This window comes from Urocampus carinirostris, chromosome 3 (genome assembly GCF_059441175.1).
Source record: "Urocampus carinirostris isolate Australia breed hairy pipefish chromosome 3, RoL_Ucar_1.0, whole genome shotgun sequence".
NCBI lineage: Eukaryota > Metazoa > Chordata > Actinopteri > Syngnathiformes > Syngnathidae > Urocampus > Urocampus carinirostris.
Genome location: NC_142351.1, coordinates 63228819 through 63256699, shown reverse-complemented (window position 1 = coordinate 63256699; position 27881 = coordinate 63228819). Strand labels below are relative to the sequence as shown.

The following is a 27881-nucleotide window of genomic DNA, read 5'->3' as shown; positions in this document are numbered from 1 at the left end:
GCGAACTGGTTTGCAGCCCCAAAGATGAGCGATTAGGTGGGAGGAGAAAAAAGAGAAGCAATCCGCACACTAACTGGACCTGTCGTTCCATTGCCTTTAATGGAGGAGGTCTGTGTATTGCTATATTGCACATGTCGCCGCTGCAGCAGAAGAAGCAGCGACATGCTAGCTGGTGAGTGCACGGGATTGTAAACACGACACCGTTAGGTTAGAACGAGTCCTTTTGGACGGCTTCCGATTGATGATTAGCTTGCAACGTCATTGCAAAGGCTGTCGAAACCCTTTTGCAAAGATGAAGAATTAAAAAAAATGCATGCATGCTCTTGCACGGAAGCTTTGCGACTGTTGTGATGTGGGATTCCTTTGATCTGATCACTTTCGCTCCCCGAAAATAAAATACATATTTATTTTTCAAAGCAATTCTTATTGTGAATGCAATCAAATAACTGCTGCTTTCCTCAAAATTAAAAATGACCAAAATTACAAAAGTTATAGGTAGTTATAGGTTTTTTGTTATATTTATCTTTTTTTACGAATATACATACAAAATGAATCCGTTCTGAGGTGAGGTGAGATCGTAAGGTAAATTGCCGTATCGCAAGGGGATATAAAACTATGGTAATTAGCTAATGCGGTCCAAACCTCAAGTACCCCAAATATAATCAATAAGATAATACAATATTATATAGTACGTATATAATATACGTATACAGTAAATAAACTAAACTTATCTACCTTGGGTGAGCTGGTTGAGTGGAGTTAGTGGGTGGATGCAGATTCAAACTCAAACTTATTTGACAACTTTGACCCGTTGTGATTTTCATGCTCTCAGAAGAATTAGTTGCTTTAATTGCCTTCTTATTTTAAACGATGTCCTGATTGTTTATTGATCATCTATTGACCATATTCCTCCGCTTTGTTTCCATGGTATCATCTTTCTGTTTCTCCAGCTAGCATGTTTCAAATGCAGTTTATAGTCAACAGACGTTGTTTGGGCTGTATGTCGCTAGATAATCTTTTATATAGAAGCTCATTGAGCAACTTATTTTCACTGTTGAGACACTTTATGATTAAAACCCATATAACAAACTGTAAACACCCACAAACGCCAGCAAACCACTCAGCGCATATTGACTAGGTGAGCGTTGGAGATGGGCTGAACTATAAACACAGGAAAACACTTTTTAAGTGGTTTATTTATACTGTTATGGGACACAGGATCTGACAATATTATTCAGAAAGTTTACAAATCATCAAAGGTCACACAGAGAAATAAAGTGCGCCGGAGAATTAGCTTTTTTTTTTTTTTTTTAATTGTCTTGAAGTATACTGTATGGTGTGCCTCTCTTTTAAAAAGGTATATATGTATTTTTTTCCTTAATGGCTCTTTGGGTCAAAAAGGTTCCCGACCCCTGTTGTAAGGTATCAACGGCGTAACTACGGTGTACCTAAATTCTACTTTGCTTGAATTTATGTGACTTGTTCAGTGAAATTCCTTAGATTATGTCTTGATCCATATCCTCCAAAAATGACGTCTTTCTCTTGACACCAACATTTCATAAAAATATTTTCTACAAATTCACCCTGTTTTTTTCCCCAGCGGGACAAGGAGGCAATGGCTGTTGGCATTGAGCTCAACCACCATCTTTCCCTGAAGATGGATACCTTCCTCTGTGCTGCCTGAGGCTTTCCCTTGTTCCTCCTCTTGTTGTTACCCACCCTCACCCTGTTTCCGTGTCCCCTAACGATGGCATGCCTAGGGCACTCTCTGGATTCCCCGTGTACATTGGCCTTGCTGATGGGCTTCCAGTTCGCTTTCGTCCTCTATTTCTCCTTGGGGGGCTTCCGAGGCCTGGTGTCGGTCCTGGTGCGCTCCACCGAGCAAGAGTTTGACTACTCACGGCCGCATGACGTCTATACTAACTTAAGTCTTCTGAGGGCCCCGCCACCTCCACCAAGAAACGCCGGCACCGGACCTCCCGCCACTGGAGCCCCACTGACCCCCTGCCAGATAGTGTCCCCCCTGCTGGGTGAGGGTAAAAGTCAGCGATTTGAGATACATTAAACTCCAAGATACACCCTTATTATTTTTAAGGTGGGAATTGCAAGGGGAAATGGTCGTATGGCTGGGGATATAAACCTATGCTAATCAGCTAATGTATTCACCAGATGAAAATATTAAGATTTTATATACATAATAAACATGAAATTGTATATAGTAGGTCTAGCTTGTATGTTATATACATGTATATTATCAAATAACATAACTAATACATTTACATATAAAGGAAACTCCAATTTTATATAGGCTGATGCAGTGGTTCCCAGAACCAAGTTCAATTGCACCTCCACTACACTAGGGCGCAGTAGCGTTCTCATTGGCAAAGTGTCTTTTTTATACTTACCCTCCACGCTGTGCATTAAACATATAGTATAAGCATTGAGTATGAAGTGTAGAGACAAAGTTTAGCAGACCCTCAACCAACCCTATAAAAACATATTTATCACAGGTGTAGAGACAGGGGAAGAAAAACAGGGTAAAGAGACGAAAAGTGAAAGAAGAGGAAGTTTGACAAGCATACGTAGCACTTTATTGCGACCACGGAGGGAGATGAGCAAAGACTGGTGTGCTTGCTATGTTAAGAATTTTGGCAGCAGACAGCATTAAGCCAAATAAATTAAGCTGTCACTTAAAGATATTACAAGCCAATCACGCTGATAAGACACTCGAGTGTTTTCTGCATCAAAAATGTTCTGAAAGGCGTAGATTTAGCATTGACGAAGTTCACATGTTGCTATTAATTTTAAGAAATCTTTGTTTGGTCCCCACCAATATTATGTGATCACCTAGAAAAATGTTATCACTTTTAGAAGGAGGGGTGGGGGGTCTGTGTGAGAGGATTCCTTCTTCCGAGGGAGGGGTGACAGATAATAACTGAGAAGCACTGCTATGTTGTGACGTGATGAGCTGGTACAATGGAGTTTGTGCGTGGATGCAAAGGGGGAGGAGATGGTGAATTCAAATCAAAACTGATTTTAAAGCTTCCTTTTGCAAAGATTGTCATGCCCTTAGATTTTTTTTTGGGTCAACCCTAGCTTTGTTTACATTCTTATCATGTTGCTGATTTTCCCGTTAGCTTAATTGCAAACTCAAGTTTGCCACACGAGATTCTGAACTGAACAAGAGAGAAAAGCACTGTGGGAGGGAGTTTAACCTGTAAAATATTGCCATCTTCATGATGCCGTGATGCAAACCAATAGAAGACCAACATCATATATGGCTTTGACTAATAGCAGATAGGCATCTTACAGACGCATGTGTCCCGTAATTCACACAATCCTACACACGTTATTTAGAACTTGTTGCTCATGTAATAAGGTGGGGAAAACGACGTAACAAGAAGTTAAAAAGGATCTCATTCAATCTGACCTAAATTCTGGACTACGAGCCTCTACATTTGAAATGCATGCACTCGACAAAGCGCCGCGGTGACGTCTGGAAACATTTATGACGCTCTTACAGAGAAATTAGTCTGGTCTCTTGCCAACATTATTCCTATAATACATATAAGGATCAAAACAGTGGGTTTGAAAAGAACAGTACTTTATTCAATATTTCTCAATATTTTTCAACTTTTTCACCCACAAATCAAGTCCTTAATTTCCACATCAAAATTTAACCGCATCAAAAATCATCATCAATGTTACACTTCTTCTGTGTCATAAGCGTCAATGTCAGGTCGCCTAAGTTTCTTATAATCTTTGCGGAACGATAACAAGCAAATGCAATTTGATGCGCGGTAACCACCAATAACAACACAAAAAACAATTTTTACATCTGTGCCATTATTCTCAGTATCACTGCCGTTGTCTAGAAATATAGGTCTCACATTTTATGCAGCGAAGCCCTCATTTGGGTTGTCCTTCGACGCATTACTAAATATGTTCTCGATCTTGTAATCACAATCTGAATGGTCACATGATCCGAAAGCATGCAATATTAACAACTTGAGCAGGATGCTGTACTAAGGGGCCGAAAACGCATCATAGTCCACATTGTAACATGAATATTTAACAAGCTTGGATGCTGTAATCTGTGTGGTCTACTGAGCAAATTTAGTTACTAGTATTTATAAGCATCATTTTTTTAAGTATCATGCATTTCCTTTCTTTTTTTTTATTCACAGTGGGGCCTGTTTCAGTCCGTCTTTCCTCACCACTGACTTTGGAGGAGATCCAAACCAAAAACCCGTTAGTGTCGCCAGGCGGACGCTATCGTCCTCCAGACTGCGAACCCCGGCACCACACTGCCATTGTGGTTCCATACCGGAATCGGCAGACACACCTTCGTGCTCTCCTCTACCACCTGCATCCTTTCCTGCAGAGGCAACAGATCCATTACAGCATCTACATCGTGCAGCAGGTCTGGAGAATATTGATTAGATATTGACTGGTTATCAGTAGGGTAGCACGGCTGCGCAGTGGTTAGCGCGTACGTGGCACAGTTCTTAGGTCATGAAATCGAACCTTCCTTGTGTGGAGTTTGCATGTTCACCCTGTGCTTGCGTGGGTTTCCTCCGGGCACTTCTGTTTCCTCCCACATTCAAAAAACATGCATGTCAGGTTAATTGGCAGGTCCAAATTGTCCCTAGGTGTGAATGAATGAGCGGGTAAATTGTTTGTCTCTGTGTGCCCTGCGACTGGCTGGCAACCAGTTCAGGGTGTCCCCTGTCCACTGCCCGAAGATAGCTACGATGGGCTCCACCCCTGCGACCCCTCTGAGGATAAGCAGTGCAGATAAGGGATGGATGGATGGATGGTTATCAGTACCGATATTTGCCAGATATTGGTATCAGCATTTTCATTTATACGATGGGCCGATTATAAAGTCTCGGATACAGACGAGACTCTCCTATGCTCCTACTTCTTCCCTCCCGTTGCTACCTACCGCTTTCTGATTGGATAAGTGACCATGTTGCGGAGTCAGTGAAGCTGGAACAATAACATCACAGCGGCAGCTCAGCTAACTCGTCGGTGATAGAAAAGCGTGTTTGCGATTAAGAGTTGGTGTAAAAAGTGTAGTTATCTTGTTTTAGCGAGGTTGAAAGGTGGAGACTGACAAACTAGCTCTTATCATAACATTAGTTGGTCAATCTGGCTCTGAAACAGGAGTGCTCACACTTTTATATTCACAAACTTTGTTGAAAATTTGATGTATTTTTAAAAATGAATTTAAGTCATGTAGGTTGTATTGACATTATTATTTATTGTAAAAAAAAAGACAAAAAAATTGGGAGCTTTTTAAGTTTTTATGTACCTTTATAAGAGTTGCTGCCAAGCCTATATTTATTTCCTGCACTGTTAGTTTTTTGCGAGAAAGATTAGTCATGATAGTTGTGTTGAAATTCTAGAATAAATATATAATCAATATATAATATATATATATATATATATATATATATTAATATAATTTTTTTGTTTTTGCAAAAAAAAAATCCTACACCAATTTTTAAACTTTTACAGCAAATAAATACTTAATGCTAATAATCAGATTCGGTATCAGCCCTAAAAAACCCATATCGGTTGATCATTATTTGTAATATATAGTGTCTAATAAATCCTGTTGCTTATACCTTTGTTCAGTAAAGAAATGAACAGTTCATTGTTGCTTACTTACAGTGGGGCAACAGTACGTTCAACCGAGCCAAGCTGCTCAATGTTGGTGTCCGAGAAGCTCTGCGAGATGAAGAATGGAGTTGCATCTTCCTCCACGACGTCGACCTGCTGCCAGAGAACGACCACAACACCTACACGTGCCACAAACAGTTTCCGATGCACCTTTCCGTGGCCATGGACAAATTCAAATACAGGTAGAAGTCCCTGTGTGTATCATATAGCAAACCCTAGTGGTGTAAACATCATAATTCATTTAAATAAAACACAATTGATTCAAATAATAAGCAAAACACACATGTTCTAATAAGGATTTTGGAAAGCTGGCTTGTCCCAGTGGCAGTGTTGGACATGCTACTTTAAAAAATGATTTTTTAAAAATATTTAACCCATAGTAAAAGTAACTAATGACCAGGGAAAGTAACTATTTAAAAAAAAATAAAAAAATAAGTCGTTGTATGTCAAAGAATTTGAAATGTTCTGAGCGGTATTCTAGTCAATTAGGTAGAAAAGAACAGACAGGTAGTTGTGTTAAAGAACTTTGTCATATTTATTACACCTCACCAGCAACAGATATATCCTACACTTGAAGTAGAACAAAAATATTCAGTAAAAAACATAAACAGGCACTAAAACATACATGAACGACCTTGAAAGCATACGTAATGTAAGTGAACACGCACAAAAACGCATGTAAATACACAAAACGTTTGAAAACGCACCCACTATAACAGGGGTCGGGAACCTTTTTGACTCAAAGAGCCATAAAAGCAAAATATGTTAATTTTATTTTGGGAAAGAGCCACACCATATAATGTGAGACAAATTTACTAAATTGCTAAACCCGCGCCCCAGACAAAAGCTTATTCTTCAGCACATTTATTTTTGATGATTTGATAAAAAATTATGAAAAGAAAATAATGCCTGAGCCCGTGTCCCAAAATCAACTAACATACCACTTTAAACTTGTCTCTTTCTTGCAATTACTCAAGATCGGTTAACCTCATTTTGACCCTTTTTTTTTCAACATATTGGTTTCAAAATCAGATGCAAGCATTTATTTAGTAAAAAGGTCACAACGTTCTGAGAACAGGGAGCCTGATGTGTTTACTTTTGGCGCAGACGGAGTAGGGCGAGAGATGGGAGGAAGTGCTTGCACTTTTTGCATAGCTCCACCCAACCCTTCCACTCCCCCAATCAAATAACTAAGTTCTCTTCCGGTGTTTTCGCGTATTTACAATTTGTTCCGTGGATTCATAGAAAAGTATCCGAACACTGGAAACAGATTATATAGTGAGCTTTTATATAAAGGATTCTTTAGCGTTGTACAGCCAAAACGAGTTTTATTTTGTGTGGCACCTTGGCTGTAAATTGTAGTGAAAACGTGCCCTATATATTCAGAAAAGTAGTATATTTAAATCAGCTTTGGTTTGGCTTTGCGTGTGTCAGTACAGGATTAATGGCTCAAGTTTTGAACGAAATGGAGAAAATTTGCATGCAATTAAATTTGTCTCTGAGCCATAGGTACTCATAGAAAGAGCCATATCTGGCTCGCGAGCCATAGGTTCCCGACCCCTGCACTATAACGTACGTAAAAATAAACCAAAACAAAAACTCACTCAAAAGCGTATGTAAACATGCACAAAAACCCTTTCAACTCTGCGGCTTATGCAACGATGCGGCCAATTTATGCATATTTTCTAATAGTAAAGGTTAGAGTGAGACACGTGGAGTATATGTGTCAAGGAAGACGAAAGTTTAATGTAACTTCGCGCTTTGTGCGTGAACTAGCATGAACAGACCCTCATCATGGCAAAAGAGGAGATCTAACTACCATATTGGGAATAATTATAAGAGTCTGTTTATTTGTAAACTGAAATAAAGTGGTGAAACAAACGGATTACAAGAAGCAACGTCCAACGAAGCAGAGATATTTCAGGCGGATTCTTATTTATTTTTCGGTGTTATTGTGATTTTTGGAGTAAATATTTTACATGGTTGAATTCTATGGATTGTCCTTGATGGACCAAAGCCATTTTCGCAGACATTCAAAGAAGTTGAAGAGGGCCAGGGGACCTACTGATGAATAATCTTGGCTTTATAGTTTTCTGGTATCTTGTTGTCTCACTAAACGTGATTTTTTTTCTGATGAGTATATTTTGAAATGGTCGTCAAATCTTGAATCCCACGAGTTTAAGCTTTCCAATAATAGGTGACGTATTTCAGTGACTCGTGACATTGTACAGACACATTGGCGTTTATCAAAAGTCCGGCGGGCTATCGGAACGTTAAATTGTTTAGGTACTGTATATTATTATAGCTCCTTCAGTTCAGTTTTTTTTTCTGTAAATATCTCGTGTTTTAACGCGGCTCATAATCAGGTGCGGCTTATGTATGTACAAAATGTTTTTTCCTTTAAAAATTGCACTGGGTGCGGCTTGTAGTCAGGGGCACCTTATAGTCCGAATTTGATGGTATGTGAAAACCGATGTAAAAATGCACAGAAACGTCGGTAAGCGGGCACAAACCGTATGTTTAACCCCGCAAAAACGTATATAAACACGAACTAATTTCTATGTAAATGTACGCACGAAAACATACGCAAAAACGTACGTAAACATACACAAAAACGTATATAAACACTTGCAAATTCGTATGGAATGGCTCGCACGAAAACGTACTTAACGCACAACTTTTGACGGTCACTAACATTTACAGCGCTGTAACGATGAAAACTTGGAAAAAAAATCCCTTTAAGTATTGGCATTTTTCCTAACACTGCTGACTGATGCTTTTAGCAGTTAGGCAGCCACTTACTACACACAGCTAAACTTTGAATGTGATGTTTGCCGAGTCCTGTCATTAGGGCATCTTCCACTTTTTTCCCACTCTTTCCTTCTATAGCTACTATTGTAATCCTTCTTAAAAAAAAAAAACTATTGGAGATGAACTAATGGCCTTTATTGTAGTTAAACAATAGTACAAAGGATTTGGAGGGCTTCTGCTTTCAGTGCAAAGTTGGACAAATTTAAAAGGTGAAAATGTAAATTAATTGTATGTAATATACAGTATATTTGGGAGGTATACTCTAATATATAATGTTACATTATATAGTATGATTTAATTGCTATCATGTGAAAAAAAGTCCTATGAAATTTGTATTTGTTAGTTAATATTTAAATTGTACTCCCAAAAATTCTAAATTTGTCAATCTTTGCTTAAAAAAAAATCTAACAAAAACAAAATATCTCAATAAATCCTTTTCGGAGGCATCATAGTGTTTTATTTTTGATTATCAGGAAAAGAACAACAAATTTTGGTAAATTTTTTTGACATGACAGCAGCAGTTTATAATACAAAATGGCTTTTTATTTTCATATTTTATTATGAAAAATAATTTGAATGGGAGTGTGTAATATTATTCTATTTATTATGACTATAATTAGTATATGTATAGGATTTTTGCTTCTAGTATGGAATTGTCTTTTAAAAATCAAACTCATTTGTAAAGCACTTTTCAGGCAATAAAGTAAATTGCCACTTAAAGTGCTGTATTACTGTAATTCTATTCGATTATAAATACACTCAGCTTAGAAATACATAAATAATAGCCCTATTTTTTATCTATTCGATTATGAATACACACAGCTTAGAAATACATAAATAATAATAGCCCTATTTTTTTATCGTCACTGTATTCTTAATACACATATTATAAATACATAATGTAATGTAATTAATAATTAATTAATACATTCATCTTAAACTGTTACGCCTTTGAGATGTTCTCATCAAAATCTGGTATCGACCCCTGGCAGGCTGCCGTACCCCCAATATTTCGGCGGGGTTTCTGCGGTGACCCCGGATCAGTACATGAAGATGAACGGCTTCCCAAACCAATATTGGGGATGGGGAGGAGAGGATGACGATATCGCAGCAAGGTATCAATCATTTTCGACTTTTTCCTGACTATCATCTTCACCTTCTATTTTATCATCATCTCCTTCATTTTGGTTTTTCACTTTTGTTTCGGTCATCTTTCATCTTCACGTCATCTCATCACTGCTGTGAGTACAATTTCATTTGGGCCAACTTACTTTTGAAAGCGAAAACTGCAATAACGTCGCCCACTTCCTTCTGCAACCAGGGTGCGTCTGTCCGGAATGAAAATCGTGCGCCCCCCAGTGGCTGTCGGCCATTACAAAATGATCAAGCACAGAGGAGACAGAGGAAATGAACAAAATCCACACAGGTACGAGGGGCAATTAAGTATCCAGAAAGAAAGTGACAAACATGCTTACATAAGATTGTTTTCCCAACAATTAATCATTTTCCTTCCAGTTCAGTGTTTGGGATAACAGAGGCTGCACTTCTACTTTGGGTCAGAGGTGGCAATCATGAGTAAAAAGAGATTAAGGAGCTGCCATGCTACAATGGTGATGCAACCATGAGATGGTGGCCACAAGAAAAAACAAATCCAAATTCTGTCCAGCTCATTTAAACAAAACACTATTGATTCAAATAATAAGCGAAAACTCATGTACTATACCATAAACATGTTTTAAGGTTTAGAAACCTTTAATCATATTGCTCAACTTGAAGAAGCTTATGTGTTGGGCCACCATCTTACTACTACTACTACATTTTGTAAAGCTAGTTTGTCCCGTTTAGCAGTTAACGCCCACATACCGCACACGGCTAAAGCCTACACGTGTTGGTCACCGAGTACTGTCATATAGCCATTTTCCACTTTTTTTCTATCAACTGTTTTCTTCTCATGTTAGCATCTTGGCTGCAGACTATGGCTTGCCGCTAGCGGTTATTGTTGTCGTTCAATCTCCTTCTACATCTGGTCATGCAAAGGAAAGTTGCCGAGTTCGGTGTTTCAAGCATCTGAAGTTGGTGTCCCATGAGGCACTGTCAGATTAACAAGTGAATGAATAACCTACATCTTATTCATCATTTGATTGGCAGAGCAATAAAACAATATATAAACTGTAGCATGGAAAAAAAAAAACTTCTCATTGTCTTACCTTAACTTTAAGCCTATGTGCACTTCCTTTTGAATAAAAGCATCAATAGATGGGTAATCCACCATTTTGCAAAAAAGTCCATGTAACTAGATCAACAATGACTGGATGGCTTGCAAATACTAACACTCATGCTATTGTTGGGGGCAGAGGTGCGTGCCAAATCAAAGAATCCTTACACAGTAATGCTTTACATATTGCTCCTTCTGAATATAAGCATAAATAGATGGGTAATCCTCCAGTCTATGAAACGAAAACAGCAAGAAACAATACTGGATGTCTTTACTTAATGTTAGCTTGCCAATACTATCGCTAATTCTATTGTACTAGTATTTTATTGTACAGTAATACGTGACGTTCGAATTGCATTTATAATATTCGTAATGTAATGTAAAAATTTAGCAATTTTAAAAAGGAAAATCCCAAATTTTTCAAGTTCGATGAGCAATAATGGAATAAAGGTACCATATTTTCCGGTTCTACAAGGCGCACTTAAAAACCGCCAACCGGCCAGAAATTTGATTAGCACCTTCGAGCCTTTATATATCATATCATCATATATACCAACTTTCTGTTTTCTCCCTTCTCTAATGTGAGTGATAATGAGATAAAATAGAATGACTTTTCATATGTTATCTGCATCAATGGTGGTCTCGTCGCTAAGTGGGTGCGGCTCAGCCTGGAGGCAATAGTATCTTTGCGCTTGTCAAAACACTGAAGAAACCAAGCCTTTGTTTCTGCTAGTTTGGTGTTAAAATTTCATGTTGTGTGTTTGTGTGCCAGAATCGGAGAAAAAACATTCGTGATTGTAAATTGAAATTTTACAGAATTCCAGCGGACACTCTGGACCAAAGTAAAAGAAGAGTTGTGGATGCATTTATGCGAAAAGATAAAAATATTCCGATTTGCAAGTCACACTTCATAACAGGTAATAGAAATCAAAGGTTTATGATTGCTGTTATCGAGTCCATATTACTTGTTATATCGGCAAAATATTTTCTCAGCTTAAGCCAACTGTTAGCGTGTAGCCTAAATGCCAAAAGTGCGACTATTCGCAAATGAAAACAGGTACGCATCGCAAACTATCGTTGGGCACAGAAAATTAGTCATTTATTAGATACATTAAATTATGTATCTTTATTTTATTTATTTTTTTAGGAAAAGCGTCTCTTTTTGGCATTTAGGCTACACGCTAACACTTAGCTGAAGCAAATTAATGAACAACATTCTTTGCCTGTACATTAAGTAATATAGACTTGATAGAAACATTCATTAATGTTCGATTTATTTTACCTAATACGAAGTGCGCGCAGCAAACCTGAACATTTTTGATAAGTGCCTTGGTCCAATCTTTTTACTCTTATACACAACTCTTCTTTTTCTCTGATCAGGAGTGTCTGCAGGGATCCTGTAAAACTTCAACTTACGATTGCCAACGTTTTTTCTATGATTTCGGTGTACAAACACACAAAATAACCAGAAGTAGCAGCTACAACAGCTTTCTTCTTCTCTGACTCCCGACCAGCGCAAGTATTCCTTTGCCTCCAGCTTCTACTGTGACATTACACTATGTAGTAGGCTATGCCGGTTATATATGAAAACTATGATACAAAAGATTGGCAGCGCAGTGGTTAGCGCTTATGCGGCACAGTTCATGTCATGGGAACCTGTCGTGGGTTCAAATCCAGCTCCAGACTTCCTGTGCGGAGTTTGTATGTTCTCCCCGTGCTTGCGTGGGTTTCCTCCGGGCACTCCGGTTTCCTCCTACATTCCAAAAACATGCATTTCAGGTGAATTGGCCGGTCCAAATTGTCCCTAGGTGTGAGCGAATGAGTTGTCTGTCCCTGTGTGCCCTGCGATTGGCTGGCAACCAGTTCAGGGTGTCCCCTGCCCACTGCCTCGAGATTGCTGGGATGGGCTCCAGCCCCCGCGACCCTAATGAGGATAAGCGGTACGGCTAATGAGAGAGATGATACAAAAGATTAGTTTTTGGAGGGGTGCCTTATAAACCTCATTGTGCGCAAAATACGATAACCATTGAATATTATTTTAACTCCTTAACAATGTCGTAAAATTCAGCTAAAATCCTGATCCAAGACAGACTGAAATTGAAGGCTGTTGTTGAACCATTTAGAGAATTTGGACATTTTCGGTCTCTTGAAAGGTAACACGCTGAAGTTTTGTCCCAACTTGAAACAATCACTGCAAGTGCTAACTACATTGAATAATCTAAGTTAGAATACACAGAAATGAAAGGTTTTAATTCCCTCCTGACTTTTTATTTTGCAATCATATGCCTGCACGTGAGTGTAGCATGGGCATATCATACGTCTTTGCTTCTCAACAGTCTGAAAGCCTGCTGGAGTGTTAAAGCGTGTCACTAATATTAACTGTTGGATGCAAACAATGACCCCATGGGTTTTTTTTTTTTTTTTTTTAAAGTCTTTAAAAATAAAAAGTTGCAATATTGTCCTATTTCAGGTATTCCTCAAAAAACATGTCTATAGTATTTTTATTTAAGAGTATGCACTGGAAGGCCATGCATCCAAGGGTTAAGTACTCCCAAAAACACTAGCACAGAAAATGGACCTTTCTTTTAAAATCGTATCGAAATTGCAATACCGATCTGAATCGTGCCGCTGAAGCACGTTGCTGATTATCCCCCATGTAAACATTTTCTAGATTCGACCTCCTAAAAAGAACGCGCCTCAATTGGCGCTCGGACGGTCTCAACTCTTTGACTTACGAGCTCCTCTCCAAACAACTGGAGCCGCTCTACACCAACATCACCGTTGATATCGGCGAAGAGCCCCGTCGCCCTCCCGGGAAGAAGGCCACTTCCGAGGGTTCGCGAAGCGGCTCCACTAAACTGGAGCTCCAAAAGCCGGAGCACAAAGCATCAGTGGTGGTCAATGAGACCAGAGCTGTCGGAACTGAAGTAAATCGGACGAAAGCAACGGAGGAGAAAAAAAACGTACGTGCGAGTCACCTGTAGCGCAAAAAAATGTTTTTTCCAGGTGTGCTTTGAACTAATGTGCCTTCGCTGTTATAAACCGACCTGAGATTTATTTCACCTCTCCTGCCTTGTGGAAAACGGTAGGTGAGATTATCTGTTTAGTTTTTTTTTTGTTTGTTTTTTTATCACGCTGCATCAAAGTCACTATAGATTATATTTATATAGAAGTCTCTTTATTTGTTTACCATTTTATATGTTTGTTTTTGGGTGCCCATAAAGTTTTTTTTTGTAGACAATCAAAGCGCGTAGTGTAGGGGGACGGATAGTTGTTCCATGATTAGTTATTATGCCAAAAAATAAAAAATATAATCATGTCCTATTGGCAAAACATTTTAACAACTTATTTTACAGAAAAACAGTAACAATAAGTACTATGTTTTTTCTATTCAGCTATATTAACCTATTTTCCTCATAAAATGAGAAAATGTTATCAAGTAAGAAATAGTTTCATATATTTACAGAAAAATATGAATTTAACCATTTATTTCTTAAACCAGATAAATCTGGGTAAAAACAAATTTTGGTATTAGAAATCAAATTCAAAATAGTTAAAAAATGTAATAAAATATATCTATATTCTCAAAGTAATTTTAAACAAATTTCTCCTATATTACACTTAAAACAGAATACAGATTTTTTTGTAGTATTTTTCTCGTTTTCTATTTTTAACAGTTTCTTTTTTTCCTCAAATGTCTTTTGTTATCTGATAATTTTGCTTATAAGTGTAATCTGTCTTATATTATTAAAAAGATAAAAGTATATATAATATAGCGACTGTAAAAACAAAAGGAATAAAATGATCTTACCAAAAACACAAGGTATAATGAATGAAATTATTGGAAAAAATAACTAAATAAGTACATTTATCCCCCAAAAAAACTACTAACATAAATGTAAACACAAAATGAAAATAAAATCAAGAACACATACGGATGTGAATAAATGAATAAAAACAAAATGAATAACATAAATAAATAAAATGAAGTAATAATAAAATAATAGGTAAACACAAAATTTAAATGAATAACAAACAAAAAATGACACGAGATAAAATATATTACAAAAAATATATAAATGAATAAAATTAATTAAAAACAAAATTAATACCAAACGAATAAGTAAATAAACAAAATGTCTCCCCAGAATACTGAGAATATTGAAAATGATCTGAGAATAGGGTATTTAATTATTTATTTTTGCATATAATGACTATCGGATAATCACACTTGGTGCATGAAGCTGCATTTGTTATCGATCTCACACATTTAAATGTTGACGAACTGTCCCCTTTCAGGGTAAAGAACACCAACCTTACTGAAAATACGTCACTTATTGACTATCATTGACGAGCATAGATGTCAAAGGCCCATTGAGTTCAAGTGCATTGCTACTTAGCTTAGCTCAGATCATTGTCTGGAATGGTTTTTGTGTCCAAAGTGACCGTCTAGTTACAAACACTGTGTGAAAACTCTGATCTTTATAATCTGCATTATACGATCATGGGAATGTGTAGACGAGTTTGCTTTCAACGATCCATTCCAATGGAAAACTTAGCAGGAAGACATTACTGTACTCAGAGGATAGATGTTTATTTTTTAACTGTGCCACTTTGAATGTATTTTAGCTGTAAAACAAGACGTGTACTGTAAATTGGATTGAATGTGCTTGCTGCTTGAAAAAAATGTAATGCTTAATTCATGTCTCCAAGATTCTATAACAGGGGTGGACAAACTTTGTGTCGCAGGCCACTTTGCATTAAAAATTTGGGTGGAGGGGCTTTTTTAATAAACAAACATGCGTACATTTACATATGCATGATATATATTCATAAAATAAAGGCAGTGCAAACAGAGAAGACAGTTGAAACATTTAAAAATTAAGAAAAGAACCTTAAAATATCCTGAAATGCATGGGGAGCTAATGCATAGATTTGGCCGAGTCAGGAGAGTAGGAAATTAAAATAAAGAGATCAGCACGTCCGTGTTTGCCTAAAAGAGAAAAGGACCGACTATGGATATATTTTTCAAATGATGACACACGATTACTTCCGAAATTCTTTCTGGGGATGCAAAGGGCAGGGAATTACAATAATCTAAACAAGAGATGAAATCATGCATCAGTTTCTCTGTGTTGCCTGAGAGGGAAATCGACAGACTCTGCCTATAGTCTCCAAATGAAACCAGTTGCTTTTAACGTTCATTTTAGGAATCCGGAGAGCAGGGAATATTAAAATTCCAAACAAAAAGTGATAAAACAATGATAAAAAAACAATCTGCTGCGACTTTCTTTTTGGGGAGACCTGAGAGCAGGGAATTAGAATATTCAAAATGAAAGGATCAGCACCCCTTTGGTTTGTCTTGGAGATTAATGGGTAGACCCTAGACTAATCTTGGTTATATTTTTGGTTTGTGGAAAAATATTTAGCTCAGAGTCCAAAAATAACGCCCAAGTTCTTCAAGAGACAGTATCTGCCTCCGGCTTTCATTTCACGCCAGACTGCTGCCTAACGTGCATGACTCCCCCGTAAAAATAAAATGTAATATTTATCACCGCATAGTAGTTAAACAACTTTAAATTATTAAAAAACAAAATTGATTTAAATAAGCAAAATACATGAACTATCATACGAACATAAAATATTTTAAAATACTAATAGGCTGAGAAATAAACATTTATTTTACATTACATCATCCTCAACCTAAAGGGAGTTGACATAATAGTCCGGCATCTTGCTGAAACAGGCACACAAAAACCTAAAAAAAAAAAAGAAAAAACAATTCTGTAAAATCAGCTCGGTAAACAAACAAGAATTAAAATTGTGCGTTTGTCACTTTAACTCCAGGTAGTTAACATTCTTCTTTATGCTTTTTAGGCCCAGTTTTCGGTTACACTACACCATGTAGCAACATCTAACCGTGAAATAATACACTGTCCCTTTATCACATTGTGATGGTCTAAAAGCATTTTTGCTTTATGAAAAATATATTTTTGTGAAAAAATATGGGGACACACGCAAAGGGACCCTTGGGACAAGAGTGGCACCTAAACAAACAACAAATTGTTATTTTTAGTAGTTCATCGGGCTGGATTAAAAAGCCTGATGGACTGTATGTGGCCTGTGGGCTCTAGTTTGCCCAACCCTATTCTTTACAGAAAACACCAATGTGAATGTATGAAATAGTTGTCTCGAGCTAAACGCTTCGTCGGATGACAGATGACATCCGTCGCTGATGGAATTCCCAACACGAACTTGAGCATCACGACTCCACGCCGGGGAATGAATGAAAGTGCGTGTGACACGAATATAAAGTATCGACACTGACGTGAAAAAGTATTTGGTGCCATCCTGATCTAGTTGTTTTTGCATATTTGTCACGCACAAAGGTTTCAGATCATCAAATCAATTTTAATCTCATAGAGACAACTTAAGGAAATACAAAATGCAGTTTTGAAGCGTCGATTCTATTAAGGGACAAAAAAATCTCAGCCTACTTGGCATAATGTGACAAACCAATTGCCCCTCTTGTTAAATCGCAAAGTAATAACCACAGTTTTGGGAAAGCTGAGTTCAATTCCTTGGGCCACAACCAAAATTTGTGTTTAACTAAGAATCTGTTAGACAAAGTGAAGTAGGCAAAAAAATGTTAAGAACACAAGTGACATGCCACGATTTAGATAATTACAGAAGTTAGAAGAGTTATTGAAATCTATTGGTCCGAAAATAGAGAGTGATTTCATGTGTGTGCTGGTTGTTTTCATTTATTTGAGGATGAAAATGGGAAGTGTTAGGAAGAAAGACATTTTAAATGCCAACGCAAACCTCAAAAAAGATGAAAAATGAAGTTTAATTGAGCGCGCTTAAGACACGTACATGCACGCGACCAATGGCTGAAGTAATTATTTTAGCCGGATGATAGTGTCTGTCAGTAGCATATTCATGACATTTTGGATACCACCTTGAAGGTCAGTATTCATGACTCCACTATGAGAAAGACACTGGCCAAAATAGTATCCATGGAATTCCCAGGCAAACCCCACTGCTGTCACAAAACACAAAGAGTATTCTCTCATTTGCGTAAAAGCATCTTGATTATCCTCAAGTCTTTTGGAGAACGTTCTGTGAACTAATGAGTCAGAATTTGAACTTTTTGGAAGATGTGCAGCGAGATACAACGAGCGTAAAAGTGGCACAGCATTTGACAAAGAACATGATGCAAACAGTAAAGCATGGTGGTTGTAGTGTGATGGTCTGGGACTGCTTTGTTGGCTGTGGACCAGGAAAACTTTCTGTAGTTGACGGAATAATGAATTCTGCTCCTCAAAGAGAATCATTTAGTGCGCTCAAACTCAAACACTCTTGTGTGATGCAGCAGGACAATCCGTAAAACACAAAACAAGTTCTCCTCTGAATGGCTAAAAAACAATACAAAATGAAGGTTCTGGAGTGGCTGAGTCAAAGTCTGGATTTGAATCCAGATAGAGATGCTGTGGTGTGACCTTACACAGGCAATTATTGTTTAAAATCTCCAATTTAGCAGATTTGAAACAATTTCGCGAAGAAGAGTGGGCCAAAATTCCTCTCAGCGTTGTGAAAGACTCCTTTTTCACATAGGACCACATAGGTTTTGATTTTTCAACATTTCAAAACTGCATTGTCTCTGTATGATATTAAAATTGCTTTAATGATCTGAAACCTTTGTGAGGAATATATTTGCAAAAAACACTGAAATCCGGAAGGGGGAAAATACTGTATGTTTTATGGCACTGTATGTGAGCAGTGGACAGGATTTATTGAGTAGAGGTTTTACTCTTCTGCATCACAGATGAGCTTGCCACTTTAGAGCTGTATACTTCATTTGCAAGCTGCATGCCAGACGTTCAATAATCAACTATTTCATTCTAGAAATGTGTTAGGATGGCGTAACTTTTCACCTACAAATGATTTGATTTGTCGCGATAATCAAAATCGTATATAACCATCGAGTTATTGATTAATGATATATATTGCATTTATTCTAAGATGTCATGTAATGTCAGCTGTGTTGAATGAGAGTTTTGAGTTAATTAAGGGATATAAAAGTGAGTAATTAAGCTCCTCGGTTATAGCTGTTTTACTTGAGTATTTTGGTAGGTGCAAAATACAGTAGACCCCGGGATACGACCTCTATCTTTTCTGAGGTTGGGATTGCAAAGTCAAATTGCTGTTTAGCAGGGGATAAAAAGCTATGGTAAGTAGCTTATGTGTTTCAAACCCCGGGTAACCCAGGTAAAAACGTCAATGGGACAGTGTGTAATATTTAAGGCCTTCTCGTGGTACAAAAAACTTCAGTATAAACAAAACATTGATTTGAATACTGTGCAAAAATACATGGACTATCATATCTATGTTCATTTTTATTTTAAAAATCAGGTATAGAAGTTAGTATTTCTTTTACAAAGTGGAATCCCTACCTAAAATAGCCGTCATGCTTGTCTGGTATCTTGCTGCTACTCTGTACTCTTGGGACTGGTTTTCATCTGCATTAGAAAATACAATGCCATCCAGTGGTCAAATAGTACAGAATGGGGCTTTAAATAACAAAAGAGTGTCTAGTAGTTTCTACCTACATGTAATATATGTGTTTAAGGTTGAAAAGAGATTGATAATCATAAAAGAATATTACCATTCTATTTAACTGACATGACATGATGTGACGTGACTCCAGCTAATCAAATGGAGTAGCAGGTGGATGTGGGCCGTAGACCGAGACGGCAGAATAAAAATGAAACAGAATTGAGAAATCGGATGACTTGGTAGATGCATTAGCAATTTAAATGATGCAACACTAGTTGAACTGACAAGGAAGTGGGGGCTTTCTCGATGTGTGTGTGCAAATATCTGATCAAAGCCACTACTGCCATTTGATGTTTTTTTTTTTACTAAAACAATTTCCAGAGGCTTGATACTCACTGATGAGCAGCACCAAACCCTGTATAATATGTTTTTTAAATACAACAAGAAAAACATAGTTTTAAGTTTTGGCACTTAGGGGCAATGCTTCTGAAAAAGTATTTACATGTTATGGTATTGTCCTGATTGCCGTTAATGGCCATGCAATAAGAGAGGTTAGAGATTTGTCTGCCTTCTTCATATTTCATGATAATCTTAAACTTTTGGTTAGCGTGTTTTTATGTTTTTATCACTTGGGATCACTGCAAGTTTCGGGACCCATAGACTGAATGATTACAGGAAAAATACATTATTGTTTCGCCGACTCGCAAAGTCTTTACGAAGCACATGAGATTCGGAACTGAACTTAAAGGGAGAAATGCATTCTGGGAGGTAGTTCAGCCAATAACATATTGGCATTTTCAGGATCCTCAGTGTTACCATATGGCAGACCCGCATTTTATATGACGTTGACCAATAACAGACAGGCATCTTAGAGACATAACTCTAGAGACAAACATTGCAAAGTGAAATGCCATAAAGTGGGGACGCTGTATCCCAGGGATCTACTGTATCAGAAAGCTCATTCGAGTTATTTTCTTGATTGTGTACAGTAAACATGCTCATAATATATCATTTGTTGGCTGAAGAATGTACCTCAGACCATAATTTGTGTCTGTATCAAAACAGAATTACGATCTTTGTAAAATCAGATTCTTTTGATACAGCCGTTGAACTGACACTGCCGATTGCTGCAAATAAAGACTAATTCTATTCTCAAGTCTGTAGTGTGTACGTGTGCATGACCCAAATGCAGGACACAAGGGATCTGGTCTAATCCCACTTGGGGGGGCGTTTATTTAAATGGCAACGACAAAATACTTTAGCAACAAGAAGGGGGTGTGGAACCAGCATAACAGAGGAGGAGATCTTAAGAGGGAAACGTAAGAGGGGATCTTGGGGTGGAGAGAATCATGAAAAGGAGACTTGGAAATACCTTTAAAAACATGGTTGGAGTGGTAGGTCTTGAAGTGAAGAAACTAGGAATTGAAGGAGGATGTCGTGGGAGGCAAAGCTTGTCGTTTTGGCCTTGAGGAATCAAAACAGTTCAGCCAAGTGAGGTGGGAGCCTGGGTTATTTATAGCAGATGTGGCTTATTGTCTAATTGCAAACACCTGGGAAGAGTAAAAGTGAAAGGGACTGGATAATTGGGTCGAGCTGCCATCTTTGGAGAAAGGAAGGACTGCAGGCACCAAACCCTGACGCAAAAACATGTAATATATTATAAACATGAGTGAAGGTTAAGAAACGTGTAATTGTATTACACAGCTAGAAGAAGCTGATACTTTGGCTGCTATAATAATCCTACGGAAGTCCGAATGACCATTTTGCAACGTTAGCTAGTCCTGGTGCTGCTTTTAGCACTTAACAGCCACTCTGATCAAGGCCAAGTTCTGTCAGGCAGATCTTTTCCACTTTTTCATAGTTTCCTTCTCTAGCCTGTAATGTTAGCCACTTGGTTCCAGGTTATGGCTCGCCACTAGCAACTTTAGTTATTGTTAGCGGCTTCGATTTGTCATTTAGAGTCACTCTCCTTCCACACCTGGTTACGTAAACAATCGGGCCAAGTTATTCTCTCATCTTTGACCTTTTCTCCACTGTTTCCTTCTCCAGCCACTCATAGCTACTATGGCTTGCTGCTAGACATTGTCGTTATCTTTTCTTGATTTGTCTTTCAGTTTCACTTGCATTCTGCTGCTGGTCATGCAAGTAAATATCACCAAGTACCGTGGTTCCGCCCTGTTTGACCTTTTTCCCCACGTTTATATTCTCTTGCCACTCATGTTAGCCACTTGGCTGACAGCTATGGCTTGCTGCTACGTGCTATTATTGTTTTTGGCTTCTGCTTTGTCCTTTACAGTCAATCTCCTTCCACACCTGGTTAAGCAAACGATTGTGCCGAGTCATTCTACCATCTTTGACATTTTTCCCACTGCTTCCTTCTCTGGCCACTTATGATAGCTACTATGGCTTCCTGGTAGCCATTGTCGTTAGCTTCTCATCTTTCGTCTCTCAGTGACACTCTCCTTTCACAGCTGGTCAGGCAAGCAAACGTCACCATTTTTTGTTATTCCAGCATCTTTGACTTTGTTCTCCCAGTATTTCCCTCTCTTGTCACTCATGATTGTAAGGGACAAATAAAAGAGAAATACATGTTAGCCACCTGGCTGCCAGTTATGGCTTGCCGTTAACCTCTCTTGTTAGCTTCTCCTTCTTCGTTGTACAATGTCACTCGCCTTCCACAGCTGGTCATGCAGCCAACGTCACCAAGTCTGACTTTTTTTCCCACTGTTTCATTCTCTAGCCACACTTGGCTGAAGCTTATGCCTTGCTTTTTTGTTGTTAGCTGCACCAGCTCTGTCCTTCAGTATCTGTATGTTGTGATGAAGTCTGAGTCTGTGTTTTTAAACTGGTCCATCGGAACTTAATCGTTGTTGACAACCGGTCACTAGAAGATTAACAGTCGCGTAATAATATTATCACTTGTCTGTGAAATAGCGCAAACCTGTTACATCACTGGTTCGAGAAGCGGGATTAAAGACAAAAAAGTTGGATATGAGATCATACCTATAAATAGAGGATGACCCCCCCATCGGCCTTTTCTGTTCGATCTGTTTCGTAACCGCAAATGCTGCATGAGTCAGTGAGACAAGGCCAAACACCAACAAACACAGCTAAAAACATGTTTTTTATATTCACATTGAAAATCGCACAGCAATTATTTATGATTCTCATTTTAAATAAAATTGATATTGTTATTTATCTTATCTCATCTCATTAGCTGCACCGCTTATCCTCAGTAGGGTCGCGGGGGTGCTGGAGCCCATCCCAGCAATCATCGGCCAGTGGGCAGGGGACACCCTGAACTGGTTGCCAGTCAATCGCAGGGCACACAGGGACAGACAACTCACTCGCTCATTCACACCTAGGGACAATTTGGACCAGCCAATTCACCGGAGAAATGCATATTTTTGGAATGTGGGAGGAAACCGGAGTGCCCGGAGGAAACCCACGCAAGCACGGGGGAAAACATACAAACTCCGCACATGAAGTCTGGAGCTGGATTTGAACCCACGCAGGAGGTTCCCATGACTTGAACTGTGCCGCACATGCGCTAACCACTGCGCCGCCGTGCTGCCCTTTATTTATCTTATCTTGTTTGTTAAATTAAAACTGTAAATCATTTTGTTTTGAAACAAAAAAAGGCCAGTATTGTTATGATTATTTTTGTTATCATTTTTATTTATTTTCTATATATCATTTTTACGATATATGACACTGTGTAAGAATTTCTATTTTTATTTTTTATTGCTTTGCTCTTAAGTAATTTTTTATAGGTGAATAAAATCTTGCATTTTACAAAGAGTTATTGAATATTTCGATTATGTTATTAGCTCTAATAATTTTTCTGTATTCTTTTAAATCATTCTAAAATTAAAAAAATGTATTCTGTTAGTTTTATGATATATTTTTAGATTTATTATATTTATATTTTACTGTTTGGCTTATTGAAAATTGTTTATAGTTGAATAAAATATTTCAAACAGTACGCCATTAAATATTTTATTATTATATAATAAAATAATTATTTTGTACGTTGTTTTTAAATATTTCTAAAATAAAATTGTGTAATTTAATCGTTTTAGTTTTATAACATATTAGAAAATGTATTTGTTTTTTCTTGTTTTGTTATTTAATAATTGAATACAAGAATTCTGATATCTTTATTGTATTATCTGTCTATCCATTTTCTGCGCCTTATCCTCACTAGGGTTGCAGGGGGGCTAAACCGTGGTAGCTGGAATTAAACCCTGCATCTACATATCGTGGGGCTGCGTGCTAACCAACCAGCCGCCTTGACGCACTTCATTGTATTAATGGCTATTTTTTTAATGTTTTTTTAAACGTTTCCTAAAATAGTCATGTTTTATTGTTTTAGTTTTCATGATTTATATTATTATTATTATTATTATTATTATTACATTGTTTGTTTTCTTGTTTTGCCTTTTTACTGTTTAAACATTTTTTTAATAAAACATGTAATATTTTTATAGTATTTTTTTTATTTTCAAACCACTTTCAAAATGTATAATTTGCGATATTTTATATATATTCTAAGATTTGTTAATTTAATTTAATTTAATTAATTTGTTAATGGAACTGTTTAAATCTATGCCTAAAACACACTTCTATTCTATAGCATATGAATAACTTACATTTTATGTTGACAATATCTGTGTATTATTTGTTATTGCAACATCCACTGAAGCTGGAAGGGGAATAACCTCATGTGCGGTCCCTTCTCAAAGTTTTCTTCATTTTCCTCATGTTGAGGTTTGTGAGTTTTTCCTTGCCCTCATGTAGGTTTTATATCAGGAGATGGTGTAATAATAGTCTGTGGTTTGCAATCATCTCTGGTCTGTGCAGCCCTTTGAGACTCTTTTTGATTAAGGGCTATACAAATAAACATGACTTATTTTAAAAAAACGTTTTTATTGTTTTGCTTTTTAATAATTATGTTTATAGTTTAATACAAATGTACTAAAAATACATCTGCCTGCTGCCATATCTGACCATTGTCTACAGGACTGTCTCAGAATTAGAATATTAGAATATTAGAATATTGTGATAAAGTTCTTTATTTTCTGTAATGCAATTAAAAAAACAAAAATGTCATACATTCTGGATTCATTACACATCAACTGAACTATTTCAAGCCTTTTATTATTTTAATATTGCTGAATTTGGCTTACAGCTTAAGAAAACTCAAAAATCCTATCTCAAAATATTAGAATATCATGAAAAAGTATACAAGTAGGCTATTCAACTAATCACCTGAATCATCTAATTAACTCGAAACACCTTGCGAGGGTTTCCTGAGCCTTAAAAACACTCAGCTTGGTTCAGTAAACTAAATCACAAGTATGGGGAAGACTGCTGATCTGACTGCTGTCCAGAGGACCATCATTGATACCCTCCATCAGGAGGGTAAGACACAAAAAGAAATTTCTCAAAGAGCAGGCTGTTCACAGAGTGCAGTTTCAAAGCATATCCACAACAAGTCTGTTGGAAGGGAAAACGCTGCACAACCAAGAGAGATGACCGCAGCCTCAATAAAAATTGTGAAGAAGAGCCGCTTCCAGAATTTGGGGGAGCTTCAAAGACAGTGGGCTGAAGCTGGAGTCCAGGTATCAAAAGCCACAGTTCACAGACGTGTCCGGGAAATGGGCTACAATAGCCGTATTCCCATGGTCAAGCCACTTCTGAACTCAAGACAACGGAAGAAGCGTCTGACTTGGGCTATGGAGAAGAAGCACTGGACAGTTGCAGAGTGGTCCAAAGTCCTCTTTTCAGACGAAAGCAAGTTTTGCATTTCATTTGGAAGTCAAGGCGCCAGAGTCTGGAGAAAGGCTGGAGAGGAGCAAAATCCAAGTTGCTTGAAATCCAGTGTGAAGTTCCCACAGTCATCAATGGTTTGGGGAGCCATGTCAGCTGCTGGTGTTGGTCCACTGTGTTTCATCAAGTCCAGAGTAAATGCAACTGTGTACCAAGAGATTTTAGAGCACTACATGCTTCCATCTGCTGAAAAGCTCTATGGAGATGAGGATTTCATTTTCCAGCATGATCTGGCACCTGCCCACAGTGCCAAAACCACCAGTAACTGGTGCACTGACCATGGCATCACTGTCCTTGATTGGCCTGCTAATTCCCCTGACCTGAACCCCATCGAGAATTTGTGGGGTATAGTTAAGAAGAAGATGAAAGACACCAGACCTACAAATGCAAATGAGCTGAAGGCCGCTATCGAAGCATCCCGGGCATCAATAACACCTCAGCAATGCCACAGGCTGATTGCCTCCATGCCACGCCGGATTGATGCAGTAATCCGTGCAAAAGGATTCCCAACCAAGTACTGAGTGCATCAATGGACATTTTCAAATGTTTGATTTAGTTTTGCTGTTATAAAATTATTTTTTTACTTGGTCTGAGGAAGTATTCTAATATTTTGAGATAGGATTTTTGAGTTTTTTTCAGCTGTAAGCCAAATTCAGCAATATTAAAATAATAAAAGGCTTGAAATAGTTCAGTTGATGTGTAATGAATCCAGGATGTATGACATTTTTGTTTTTTTAATTGCATTACAGAAAATAAAGAACTTTATCACAATATTCTAATTTTCTGAGACAGTCCTGTATTTTAAGTTTTCCCGTTTATTAGAAAAATCAGTTTTGTTTTCTTTAAAGCAAACTTACTTCCAGTGGCATTCATGCAGAATGGAAAATATAAACAATTATGTCTTACTTAAGTTTAAATTATGACCGATCTTGCGCTTCTCCTACAAGAGAAAAACGACAGAAGGAGTACTTGTGACTCAATTGCTGCGTTTCGATGAAAATAAAGAACTCCCACGATAGTAGGTCAAAACATTGTTGTTATGTAACCACTCTCGATATGGTCGCTTATGGAGAGTACCCCGTATCTTTGTCAACTCGTCACGGATGAAATCGGGTCGGCGGGGTTCGAACCTCGTTGTTTCTCTCCCTTGCGTCTTTGTTTTGCTGCTCAGCTGCTGCTGCTGCTGCCCTCATCCATATTTGCAGCCTCAGTGGACAATGTTGTCTGCTGCGGGCTGGCAACAACGCATAGATCAAATAAATTAATTCTGCTTTTGTGGCAGCACACTGGAGATCTAGGTCACGCAGTCATGGCTATTTGTTTTTTGTTTTTTTTGCTTGTCAAAATCCTCCAAATCTCCTTTTTGTGCTATGACCTTGACGTTTGGAATAGACTGTCTCACAAAATGAGAATATTGAGATAAGTTCATTTAATTCCTGTAATGCAATTAAAAAGAACAAACATGTCATTACAAATCAACTAGGATATTACAATTATTTTTTTATTGCTGATTATGGCTTGGTATACATTTTAATGATATTCTAATACTAATACTAACACTAGGGCGGCAGTAGTTTAGAAGGTAGATTGGATATGTCTCCAGGATTGGTCCCTTGGCCAAATTTTTCAACCCAAATAGTTGCCCACCCCTGTTCAAGTTCCCCCTAGTTCAAACACCTTTTTCATGGCCCAATTCAAGCACTTTTCAAGAGATTTTATGGCCAATCTTTCAATATTTTCAGTACCTTCGAAGGAAAAAAATCCAGCGGTGATCAAAAGATCATTATTTTGTTGATTTTGATGCCTAAAATAAAGTAACTATCTTGTTTTATTTGTGCTATTTTGAGCTGTTCCTATAATTGATCTGCGACCATTTTTTGTCAATGGGCTGCTATAAACTGACATGAATTCTGCCAGCATGCTTCAACAATGCCCACGCAGCTTAGCTAGTTTACAAACACGGGAAGGGCGCTATAAGTGTTCGGTAATATATGAGTTGAAAACAAAATAAAAAAGACAAAGAAAGATTGCTCTGAAGCTGAGTGCATTCAACTTCAATCTTAGAGACTGCTGATTTTTTCTTTTTGTTTCATTTATCCTGATTTATGTTTTTGCGTGTTTTTCCATAAGATCTGTGTTAAATTGGTGAAAAAAGAACTGTTGATAGTTAGTTCTTTGCATTTTTTCATTTATGTATAGCACTGAAGAGTTAATATTTTTATTTTATTTTTTATTGTTTTGCATTATCAGGGATGTTTTTGTATTGTTATTTGACTTTAAATCAGTTCAGTGTGTAAAAAGCTCAAATTATTTTTGTATTTGTATAACTTTTTCCATGATTTTTTAATTTTTCTTCATTTGTTGCGTGGTCTATAGAATTAGGCTGCCAAGAAACATGGCAATGGCAACAATTTTACACAGTTGCACAACGAGCACTTTACCCAAAATTCAAGCATATTCCTGACCTTAAAAGCACTAATTTTCAAGGATTTCAAGCACTCGTACGAACCCTGTCTTGACTGTGGCTCTATACTCCCATCTCCTTCCTATGATCTGATTTTTACATGTTTTTTTGTATGTTTATTAAGACGTGAGGATGACATCCAAGGTATGTCATGATGCAAAATGCAGTGAGATGTTTCCTATAGGTGGGACTGTCCTGCAGCTACCTGTGTACATGCCGGAGGCCAAATGGATGGAGAGCGGAGGAGGAGGATGAAGCCAGGGGATATAGTGACGCACGGCGATGCGGTGAGCTTGTTCCTGATTGGCTGCA

The 27881-nt window shown here is 37.6% G+C and overlaps 1 protein-coding gene and 1 long non-coding RNA gene across 4 annotated transcripts; one reads left to right on the top strand and one right to left on the bottom strand.

The window, feature by feature from the left end:
- Positions 1-27881, top strand: b4galt3 (beta-1,4-galactosyltransferase 3). 3 transcript variants are annotated; one of them, XR_015850120.1, is made up of 8 exons: positions 1-172; positions 1601-2030; positions 4188-4423; positions 5680-5870; positions 9492-9614; positions 9821-9925; positions 13386-13799; positions 27754-27881. XR_015850120.1 is itself a non-coding variant. In XM_088332909.1 (7 exons), exons 2-7 carry the CDS (start codon positions 1748-1750, stop codon positions 13696-13698), a joined length of 1251 nt encoding a protein of 416 aa, XP_088189035.1. In that variant the 5' UTR covers positions 1-172; positions 1601-1747; the 3' UTR covers positions 13699-20429. The 3 variants fall into 3 exon arrangements, 2 of the variants coding, with proteins under 2 accessions (XP_088189035.1, XP_088189036.1); XM_088332909.1 differs by lacking the exon at positions 27754-27881 and having other exon boundaries at positions 13386-20429; XM_088332910.1 differs by lacking the exons at positions 1601-2030; positions 27754-27881 and having other exon boundaries at positions 13386-20429.
- LOC148370401 (uncharacterized) lies at positions 16373-20869 on the bottom strand. Its single transcript, XR_015850124.1, has 3 exons — positions 20646-20869; positions 19171-19236; positions 16373-16472 (listed from the first exon to the last, which is right to left on the bottom strand). It is a non-coding gene; the product is annotated as an uncharacterized LOC148370401 (long non-coding RNA).